Genomic DNA, 11,581 nt, shown 5'->3' with positions numbered 1-11,581 from the left:
CTTCCCATATATTGTGAACCTCATTGTGGAATGTTTGAAGTAATAAACATATTCCAGTGTAACACATTACTTTTTGAGATAAAAACTTGTATTACTTTTGTCATGTGATTTTTCTAAAATTAAACTTAAAATGGAGGGGAGAAAATAAAAATTCACTTTAAAACATAAATTAAGTTGTGATTGTGAAGCTTCATAGTACGTAGTATTTTTATTTATGGTCTCATCCTGAAAGGATATAAAACTAGCCTGTAGTATCTGGAAATATATTTTAGATTATGTGAAATTTTTAAACCAAGAGTTTAAATGTAACTAGTATTTATTGTTTCCTAATTTTTTTTTTAATTTTTTTTTTTTAATGTAGGTGAAAGGATACATGTTCACTTCAAGTAGAAAAGAGCATGTTCCCAAATTGCTCCAACTTGGGTCGTCCACCCTTCCCTCCAAAGCATCAACACCAGAGTAATTTCTTCAATAAGCTTCCTCTAAACGTACCACCTACTCTTGCCTCTCACCAGCAAATTATTGATGTTCAGTTTAGTTTTTGGAATACAGCGTAAGTACAGTAGGACTTGGTAGTGGGGATCGAAAGTTGGAGAGTTAACAGTTTTTTGAAAGAAGCATTTCTGTTTATGGAGAACATTAAAAACAGTGAAAAACGTGAAACTGCATGACACTTAAAATAGGAAGGCATCACGTGTAAGACAGAGCTGTATCGTTTTTTTGTTGGTTACCTACAGGTTGTAATGCTCTCCTGCATTCTGCATGATGCATGAGGTTCTGTTGCACTGGTTAGATTTAATAATCCATGGTTCAGTTTTAAAGACCTTCAGTTGTATTTTTTTACCGGGGGAAACGGAGGATAATATATGGGGAAGAAACCTTTATTCTCAGGGCTTGATTTGGAGACACCATAGTGTTATTTAGGCTCCTAAATTTAACAGTATGTTAAAATAATTTGTTTGCTAACCTCTGCTTGCATATGGAAGAATCATAATGTATTGTTTTAATGAGAAATAGATAAAGAAAAACCTCTTGGTTTTCGGTAGAAAAGACAGATGTATTGCACTCAACAACACCAAAAAATGACAGGACCTGCGGAGTTAAGAAAAACTTATAACCATAAAAAGCATCGTAGTTACCACATGAATAACAGCTATGGACTGTAGTCTTTCCAGGGCTCTTTTGAGTGGGAACCTTGCAACTGTCCCAGCTGTTACACCACAACCAATGGCTTATGGAAGTGGCAATCCAGTACCTACGTCTGATTCCCCCACATCATTCCAAGGAAGGAAGTAAGTTCTCTGTATGTGTGTGATTAATTCTGGTTATAAAGTGTCTGTGGTGAAGCTTGTCAAATACCAATTTATTGTGCAACTTGAATTTTGTTGGAAGTAGCAAGTCTACCGAACAAAATGCTTTTTGATGAAGCAGGCCATCTTATGCCTCTTTAAAGCATTCATGTGTCTGTTTCTGGGAATTTTAGAACTCAAAAGTGTCTTGGTACGTGCAGTCTTTCTGCTGCAACAGCCTGAGCCTGGCAGAACTGTAACTTACATGTTTTAATACTATAATAGGCTGTAGTCTGTGTGTGCTTGGCTACAAGAGGGTTTGTGTCCATAAATTGGTGTTCTTTGCCTGTAAGTTTAGCAAGTTAAGAGTGAGACTACACCATTGATATTTTATGGGGTTTGGGAAGTTCTTCTGATGACACACTAGGTGTTTCTCATTATTTTCTTAATTATGTGAAGCTTTATTTTTTCATAGAGAAAGTGCTAAATTCAAGCATGTGTAAGTTGTGGGGTTTTTTAAGAGGAATTTTATGGAGGCATAGGTTTTCTACTTTTCAAAAAACTAAAATGTATTAAATTTAGATAGCTTCTTTTTAGTTTGGTTGCAACAGAGAGCAGAATTTCAGATTTTCTTCTAACGTTCTAGAATAAAGTAACTCCTCCTTACTAGTTCAGCAATAGTAATTGATACATGTTGTGAATCAGCTGATAGTGAGGAAGCTTTATGTAGTCTTCTCTTCAAAATTATTTCCTGTGTACTATTTTTCTTCTAGATTTAACAGATGAGAAAATAGGCATGATTAAATATGTGGTATGAAGTTATAGTGAAGTGTGTACAATCACAGAGTGGTCTGGGTTGGAAGGGGCCTTAAAGAGCATCAAGTTCCAACCTGCTTGTCGTGGCCAGGGACAGCTCCCACTAGTCCAGGTTGTTTAGAGTCTTGTCCAATCTGGCCTTGAACACTTCCAGGGATGGGGCATCCAGAACTTCCCTGGGCAACTTGTGCCAGTGTCTCACCACCTTCACACTAAATAATTTCCTCCTAATGCCTAACCTAAATCTACCCTCTTCCAGCTTAAAGCCATTGCCCCTTGTCCAGTCACTACACACTGTAAAAAGCCCCTCTCCAGCTTTCCTGTGGCCCCTTCAGGTACTGGAAGGCTGCTATAAGGTCTCCCTGGAGCCTTCTTTTCTCCAGGGTGAACAGCCCCAACTCTCTTAGCCTGTCTTTGTTAGAGAGGTGCTCCAGCCCTTTAATCATCTCCATGGTCCTTTTCTGGACCAACTCCAACAAGTCCATGTCCTTTTTATGTTGGGAACTCTGGGGTTGAACATAATACTCCAGGTGCAGTCTTATGAGTGTGGAGTAGAGAGGGAGAATGTCCTCCCTTGGCCTGCTGGCCATGTTTCTTTTGATGCAGCCAAGGACATGGTTGGTTTTCTGGGCTGCAAGCGCACACTGCTAGCTCATGTTGAGCTTCTCATCAAGCAGCATCCCCAAGTCCTTTCTCTCAGAGCTGCTCTCAATTAATTCTCTGCCCAGTCTGAATTTCTGCTTGGGATTACCCCAACTCAGGTGCATGACCTTGTACTCGGCCTGGTTGCACTTTGTGAGGTTGGCTTGGGCCTATCTCTCCAGCCTGTCAAGAGTCCCTCTGGATGGCATCCTTTCCCTTCAGTATGGCAACCTCACCACACAGTTTGGTGTTGGCAGCCAAATTGCTGAGGTTGCACTCGATCCTACTGTCCATTACTGTAGTTTTATGAACAATCAGTACATTGATACACATGAACATTTTATTTAATGCTCTTTGATTGACAAAAAAAAAAAAAAAAGTATGAGTCCTGCCATGCTGGTTAGCTTTGTGCAGTACTTGATGTATAAACAAAACATTAATTCCTCTTATTCTTTACTGTGGATGGGCCACAGCGTTCCACCACTGGTCAGTTTTCAGTGCTTTTCCTTAATGAGGAGTTCATATGCCAAGTGGGGTCTCCAAGATCAATGTATCTTTTCAAATATGTTTTAATTCCTTTGATAAAAAGACATCGGGTTTATGACCCATGTAACTAAACACAGTCGTTGTATCATTTTGTCAAATTAGTGTTGCAGTTTTTGCCCAGGTTACAGAGTTTACTGTCTGTACAATCTAAGGCGAAGCCAAATGCTACATTTTGAATTTTGAATGCCATCTGTGTTAACTTTCTTTTTCTCCCCTCTCTAATACCAAATTAATTTTATTCATCAATCACAAAACTTTTCATTGCATTATGTGGATTAAAAGAAAAAAGTACCCTTATGTAGTTTGTATGTATTTAAAAAAACAAACAAACACAACAAAGAAACAGGAAAAAAAAAAAGTACATTGTCACCAAAATAACATAACGAGCTTTTTGAGCAGTCCTGCGTACCTGAATTTGCCATTTAGGTTTCACCTGGTTAATACAGGCATTGTAAAGCAGTTGCATCAGTTCACTTAAAGGGTAGCTGCATTTTTGCATTTTGTGTTCTTTTTCCATTCCAGATTTATTTCACCTAATATCTAGGATGAGCATGCCCTTTGTTCTATACATTACGTGGTTTCAATGAAATAGCATAATGAAGCATTGCTATATGTACTTCGTAGCAACTGTCTTTTAGTTGTAGGTTGGAGCTTACAAATTTGAGGAATTACTGTCCTTTTTTACAGTCCTTTTTTTTTTTTTAATTTTTAGGAGACGAAGTGAACAAAGTGTTCCACGTGACGTCAAACGTCAGCGTCTTCATTCACATCATTCTGAAACAACTTCAGTTAACCAAGCAGTGCCTTTACCAGAAGACCGTAGATGCTCTTTCCCAGGATCAATTCAATCTCCACTGTTCCCTTCATGTGTCCCTCCGTTGCAAGATCCTTTGTTTCCAGACCCAATAGAAACCTCACTACCTGTGGCCAAAGATAAGGTAATATCTTCCTTTTCCTGTGCTTTGCAACTGCCTTCTGAGTAGGCAGGGTCCAGTGGTGCTGTAGGAGACTGCAAGATTTTCTTCAAGAGTCCCTAATACTGTTAAGGGGTCTGTGTCACTGAGCTGTCATTAGAAGGAATATCAATAAATATAGCTGCCACTGTGGTTTTCAGTAGCCTTCTTGTGTTTTTTTTCGGATTTGGAGCATTTTTGGGGGGTAGAGATAGTGTTCCCTTCTGTTATTTCACTTCCATACTAAGGTTGGGAAACCTGTATGCTCCAGAAAGTAGGAATTGGGATGGTCTGTTACTCATATAGTTTGAGGGCTCAGAGAATCCTGATGGAAAAAACCCAATGCTAGTAATAGGATCGAAGTCCATTCTGAATAAATGCGGTGTTGACCATATAAAGATGTCCTTTACCTCTGTTCAGAATGAGATAGAAGTTAGCTAGTTCTGGAATATAGAGGAGGATGTCTGCTTTAGGTGGACAGCGGAGTTGGAGCTGTGTTTTTGGTTCTTTTTCAATTAAAAAACCCAAACATGGTACTAATAAGTCTTCATACTTGATCTGCACCAGCATGAGAGAACATTTTTATTGTTGATATATATGTTGAAATATCTATTAATTACAGCATATAACAGCCTTGTGAAAGAGAAACAGTTAGTACCTCCTTCCACCATAGATCTGACTACTTCTTTAGTAGTTTATGTGGGATGAAAAAAGAAAGCTAATGGAAATAATTTTTAATATTTATTTCTCCATATTACTGTTAGGCAAACTGTTGACACTGAAGTCAGCAGAAGATATCCCTGGTCTTTCACTGCTTATTCCTTGAAAGGCTGCAGATACCAGTGATATAAAAATAGTTTTCTGTGGATAGACATTTTATAACATTGAATAAATTTAAATGTAAAAACTTGGCACAAATTTATTCCATAGAGTTGTTCAATATGAATTCAGGTGTGGTAGAACTGTATAAAAGGGAATAGGTCATCTGAACTGATGCTGGATATTTTATATTTTTTTTAATGCACTCTTCTGTATTTCATGTAATTCCCTCTCTGGCAGGAAAGAATGTTCACTTCTCTGTATCTTTACTTCTTGTATGTGTGTGTCAAGTTAAGTCAGCAGGTTTTGGAGTTGTTTCAAGCATGTCAGCAACAGACTTGTGATTTGAACAGAAAAGAACTCTGCAGAACACAACTCCAAAGAGAAATTCAGCTCATTTTTCCACGTATGTTTTGAATATGATTATTTAATACCAGTTTGAGTCATAGAATTATTTGGGTTGCAAGGGATCTTAAAAATCACCTAGTTCCAATCCCTCTGCCATGGGACTTCTCCCACTAGTCCAGGTTGCTCCAAGTGCCATCCAACCTGGCCTTGAGCACTTCCAAGGGTGGGGCATCCGCAGCTTCCCTGGGCAACCTGTTTGTGTCTCACCACCCTCATAGTGAAGAATTTCTTCCTAATGTCTAACCTAAATCTACCTTCTTCCAGTTTAAAGCCATTACCCCTTGTCCTATCAATACACCTTGGAAAAAGTCTTTCCCCAGCGTTCTTGTTCTTTTGGTTCATTCTGCTTTTTCCTCTTAAAGTATGGTAGGTCACATTAATTTTTGTTCTGTAATTCTTCTGTTACAGGTAGCAGACTCTTTTTGGTTGGGTCCTCACTAAATGGGTTTGGCACTCGTAGCAGTGATGGCGATTTGTGCCTGGTGGTTAAAGAAGAACCAGTAAGTAATTTAAAACATATATTGTTAAAAAAAAATGTTTTTTAAATGTGTGTGCTTTTATAAGGCTAGATTCTAAAATGAGAAACAAATGGTCACATCCTTTTGATTTAATGACATATTTTGCATTTATAATAATGATGAACTGTGGGCCCAATAATGTTGCAAATATGAATTTAACCTATGAACCCTTTAACCTAACGAAATACTAAAAAAATAGGCCTTGCCTTCACTCTGTACATGAAAAAAACATAGCAAAACAGAGAAGTAAATTGACTGGAATTGTGAAGAAAACTGTTTAGTGAACTGTAACTCATTTTACATGCCACTAATTTTAGTGAGCATGCATGAGGAGGAATTTGATTCACAAAATGTCTTAGGTATTTTTGTCGAAAAAATGAGTTGAGTGTAGGTTGAGAGAAAAGATGTAACAAAAAAAAGAAATTAAATAGAGCATATTTTTGTAATAATTGAAGCATCATTGAAAAGGGAGGAAGGGACTTTTTTGTGTATGAAGGCTATGTTTTAATCAATTTCTATGATTTGTGAATGTCTGATAGTTACTTTGCGTAGAGAATATGATCTGCTCTATCTGGCTCTTGCCACACTAAATGTGTATGTAGGCTGTGGAATTGTGTTAGTATACACTATCATGTCTTATTATGAGAATTAAATTTATTTGAAATGTAAAGCATGCTTACTTGGAAGATCTAAATGAGAGATACCAACTTTTTTCTTTAATTTTAATACCATATTTCAGGTAAATCAGAAGACTGAAGCAAGGCATATACTCAGCTTAGTCCAAAACCTCTTCATTACTAGACTTTGTAAGTTCCCGGCAGTAGTGAGGTGGTAAGATTATTGGCAATTCTGGAAGTAGAAGTATTGCTGCACACTTGTAACTAATTTATGTAATTGCATCTTGTCTAGCTTCTAATCACAATACTGTTTGCAGAAAAGCGATAAACATTTAGTGATTTTACTTATCTTGGTGATGATGGTAAGTAATCAGAAAAACATTACAGTTACCTTGCAAACTAGTAACTAGTGGATTTTAAGAATGGGTAGCATCTGAAATGACTTGAATTGTGGACCACAATTTGGGGGTGGGTGGGAAGTAGATTTCTGTTTGGGAACTTCTAAGTTAACTCTTACTGGCCTTTTAGATTGAAGTGCCTTCCTGTGGATAATAAGAATTCATATATAATACATTAGTCTGTGAGAATTGGTTTTTACTTGGAGGCCTTGATAGCAGTGAAATAATTACATGCCCTGTAAAGAAAGCATTAAGTGTTGGCAGTACTAGCACATATAGGAGAAACAGGTCAATCCATAATTCTTGTAAGTTGTTGTTTAGATGTCCTTCAGCTGAGGAATTCACCTGGGCAATTCTTAACTTAAACAGGAAAGCCTCCTAATTCAGAGGCTTTTGTACCATCCTCTGAATTATAAAAGACCCTGTCCTTTATTGACTTCGAAATTTTTTAATGGGTGAGGGTGCATACCCAGATTTTCACAGCTCACCCGAAGAAAGAATTTATAGATTAATTGCAGAACAGACATCGGATACTTAATGGCTTATTACTATTGTGTATTGCTGTTTACATAAGGAATCCAGAACTTTGGGTTTGTCTAGGATGCAGATAATTCCAATGCTTTCTGAGAAGCACAGTGTTACATTTTCAGGATTCAGAAAGGGAGCATTCTGAATAAGCTGTCACCCTCTTCTGCTTTTCAGGGGATTGTGTTCTGTTAGAAAAACGTTTGTTTACCAGGAAATTGGAGTATCAGAAAGACATGATGGTCATGTGGGAGTAATCCCTGAAGGTTTTCGCTTGTGCCATTGCTCTTTTTTTATGCTTTCCTAATGCTCCGTTATCTTGCAAGTGCCTTTGTTCAGCTTCATTTAATAAAAATGTTCTTTGGACAGTGAGGCAGGACAAAACACTGCTGATACTACTGTTCCTGTCAGACTCTTTTAATTGTGGTATGTAGACCTCTTAGATCATCTCTTCATGATGATAGAGACATCACTATAGACATGGATTCCTATACCTGCCAGTCAGTCCTTGTGCCCATGCATGGATGTTCCGTGGGTGGAACTGATAGACAAAAGTTGGAAAATGTTAAGCTGGTTCAAAATGAAAAGGCTTTACCATGTGGTTCTTTGCATTTGAATTTAGTTATTTTACAAACTGGAGCTCAACTGGGCTAAGATTCAGTACTTCTGGAATAAGAGAGTTGCCTAGTTACTTTGATTAAAGCTTATTTAGGCAAAAATTATTACTGTCATCCATAATTTCAAAACAGCTTGCAGATTTGATTTGGCTGGGGAGGGAGTTCTCCCAGGCTGGACTTCAGAAGCTAATAGATTCATTGGCCTTTTCTTCATCTTTGGGGAAATGATCTTAGCAGCATGTGCTTCACTGGTGTCTTTTTGGCACTCACAATGAGTTTGCGGAGTCAGGTTTATGTGCTTAGAATGGGCTGTTCCTTGTCAGCTCCAGATTAGTGGCTAAATTCTTTTGTAATAGAACTGCTGCTTTTTTAGTTATTTCCTACCTTCTGCTGTCTTCAGAAGTCAGGTTCCGCCTAATTATCAAGGGTGGGATCTACACGTAAGGAAGTAGACTACAGAAATTGCAGTTCTTTTGAGATGTTACTTCAACTTGAGCCAGAATTCTAAATTTGCAGCTTTAAGGGTTAGCAGTGCAGGCATGCTTCTCCTGTGTACAAGCAAGTGTAAGATTTGTCTGTACCAAGCTTCTTAAAAAATTGCAATTTAATTCCAGCAGTGTTCTGTATTGTATCACATGTGCTTTTTAACAACCTAATAGGTACGACCCTTTTGATCATTATTTTTAATTTTTTTGCAGACCGGTTAATATGTATGTTACTAGACTGTAACCTATGGTGACCCCTCTTTGACCATACTGTTTAAGTATTTCTTCTTTCTTCTGTAGAAGAAAGACTGCAGGATGTTTTCAAGTGTGTGAGCTGTAATTAAACTTATTTCTTGCTTCACACAAGAGAATGGAAATAAACATAGTTTGGGCTAAACATGAAAGCTAATTAAATATGTGCCAGGGTATATGGGAAGAAAGAGGAAGAAACATAATTTAAAACTAAGTCCTTGGGCTGGGTTTGTGAAAGAGTTAAAGGACAAAAAAAGATAAGGAGGAAGTTTGTGGTATACTAGACCTTTTTTAACCTTTTTTCAGATAATTTCTGTTCAGAAACTTGGGAGAAGTTTTTTCTAGCTGTGCCTCTCCTAATATCACCCTCTTTATTCTTGCAGTTTGTGGTGTTCCTGTGCATTCTAAAATAAAGGCTATAAGAAGAGTGTGATTCTCTGCTTTTATCACCTTAATTTCCTGATTAATTGATAAATTAGGAAGCATTCCCAGTGCAGATTAGATCAGTCGCTTTCAGTTTGTCTTCCTTTTAGGTAAATCACCTTCAGAACTTTTATAGTGCCATCTCTTTTATCCTTTATATACAGTTAACTGTGACTGTTGGATTAATGTTTCATTCTAGGAGGTTTGAGAAGTGGATTCAAACTTTATCTAAGGCCTAGCTTGTTTCAGTTTCCGCTTGCAAAAGGTAACAATTGTGAGCAAGGATTTTGTGTCCATCAGATGTAAAATCTTAGAGCAGAGGCTTTTCTGTGTTCTTACTCTGCACCTAGATTACTGACTGATACGAAGATGTGTTCTTTTTTTAAATACTTTAGTCACAGCATATATAGGAAAAAGGTTCTGATATTTACTGGTTTTGTGGAATGTGTTGGTCTTAAAGGTATGCATTGTGTTTCTTCTAGATTAGAGAGATGTAAGGATAGCAGTTCTAGATCTCGGGTTTCAAAGACTAGCAGAGTATGTGTAACTTCTCTAACCTGTACATACTATTTTTTTACAATATTGTCCAACATTCCCAGGACTGTAAACTGAAGTCAATGTCATTTAGATATGTGAAACCTGAATTTGGGGTTAAAATTGTTATGACATATAGAAGAGAGTATAATCCAAACCACTCAGAGGAAATGTCAAACTAGTTAGTCCCTTCAGATTCATCCAGGTCAGACTCATTTGAAAAACAACTTGGTGGTATTGAGTTGACTGGTGTTCACTACCTAAGTAAGTAACAAAGAGCTTATTTTCTCTTAGTTATAAAAAGAGGTGTGGTATTGTTGAGCCTAGGATATCAGAGTGGAATCCACCTAATGGTTGTCTAGTGGGAAACATGCAACAGCTAGGGGAAGCATGGGAACTTGAACTTAAATTAACGACTTTGAAGGAACATACAGGTGGGATAGTGAATTCCAAACATCCACAATCAATTAATCCTGTGCTGCATTGTACCCTCCTAGACATTTTGTGACTCTGGATTCAAACTTCAATGTCACCCAGTTTCTCTTTCTATAGTATAACCATATCAATGAGATCAGGCTACATGTGCAGGATGCCAAAGATCTTTTTGGCATATACCGTGTTTGAGTTTAATATTGTACGATTGTTTAGTCTTTTATTTTGTAAAAGAGAGACTTAAGCTGTTTATTTTGAAATTCTGCATAAACAAGTTATTTGTGAAACAGTACTTAGTCTTCTTTGAAGTGGTTATATTATTTTTCACTACAGCTGAAGTGGCATTTCTGACTTTTTCATATACATGCCCAAAACCATGGAGCAGCTGTATGGAATTCTTTATGTGTATTTTAGTGTGACCCCTCTGGTCACAGCTTCAAGGTCAGATAGTGAGTTTACTAAGGCACTTAATCAACCTGTATGTCTCTAAGAATTCTGTATCCTGTGTGTTGGTTTCTTCCCTTAGTATGTGTGATTATCTAATGTATAATAGAGATTCTGCTAACAATGTCATCGATGTGAGCTAAGAAGTAGGTTACCAACAGCAAGTTACTGCCTTCTAACATTATCTTTGCTTTGTTGCACCCTGGAAGACAGATTTGGATTGTGTTTTGGAATGCTTTTTTTTTTATTTTTCTGAGCCAACTAATTTGGCATGAGCATCCTTAAAGTGCTAGGAAGCATTTGCAGGCAAGGATGTGTTTGGACGTGGATTGCCAATAGAATAAGTTCAGATAACTTCTGAATGGCACCTGAGAAAGGTCACAGTGAGGAAAGTAGAATTGCAGTGGCATGCAAATAGATTGGAGTGGATTGGAGTTCTGTAAGAGTCGTCCTTTAAAATTAATAAGTTATTGTCTCTTTTTTGGCATGCCAGTCTGTGCATTGCTTAGGATCATACAATGTATTAAAATTCAAATCAATAAGGGTTACCCATTATTATTACTATTACCCATTACTGATCTTCCATGTGGGTGGCAATGAAGCTGTAATGCATAGAGCCATAAAAAGAGACTTCAGAGCCTTGGGGTGGTTGGTGGGAGAAGCTGAGGCACAGGTTGTTTTTTCCTCTCTCCTTAAGTTGAGCACAGAAACAGATGGACACGGTTTATTAACACACATGGCTGCGGCTGGTGTCACGGCCTCAATTCTGGGTTTTTTAGTAATGGGATGGCATATATGGCATGAGGCTTGCTGCCATTGGATGGCACAGTATGAGGCTGGGGGGGGTTTGTGTGGTTGGGGTT

At 37.6% G+C, this 11,581-nt stretch overlaps 1 protein-coding gene across 2 annotated transcripts in view; it reads left to right on the top strand.

Annotated features, from left to right (window-relative positions):
- Window positions 1-398: 398 nt before the first annotated feature.
- The window catches only part of PAPD4 (PAP associated domain containing 4), a 41,602-nt gene continuing 30,419 nt past the window's right edge, over window positions 399-11,581 (top strand). The window contains exons 1-6 of one of the 2 annotated variants that reach the window (XM_010005385.1): window positions 399-553; window positions 1,176-1,292; window positions 4,006-4,231; window positions 5,357-5,471; window positions 5,882-5,973; window positions 6,731-6,797. In XM_010005385.1, the coding sequence (XP_010003687.1) occupies window positions 399-553; window positions 1,176-1,292; window positions 4,006-4,231; window positions 5,357-5,471; window positions 5,882-5,973; window positions 6,731-6,797 (772 nt within the window). Of the gene's footprint in view, window positions 554-1,166; window positions 1,293-4,005; window positions 4,232-5,356; window positions 5,472-5,881; window positions 5,974-6,730; window positions 6,798-11,581 lie in introns of both variants that reach the window. The other variant, XM_010005384.1, reaches the window with a different exon arrangement.

The sequence above is a fragment of the Chaetura pelagica genome, unplaced genomic scaffold, assembly GCF_000747805.2.
Source record: "Chaetura pelagica isolate M959 unplaced genomic scaffold, ChaPel_1.0 scaffold37, whole genome shotgun sequence".
Taxonomy (NCBI): Eukaryota; Metazoa; Chordata; class Aves; order Apodiformes; family Apodidae; genus Chaetura; species Chaetura pelagica.
The sequence above is the reverse complement of the archived record's forward strand: the minus strand, read 5'-3'. Positions and strand labels throughout refer to the sequence as shown.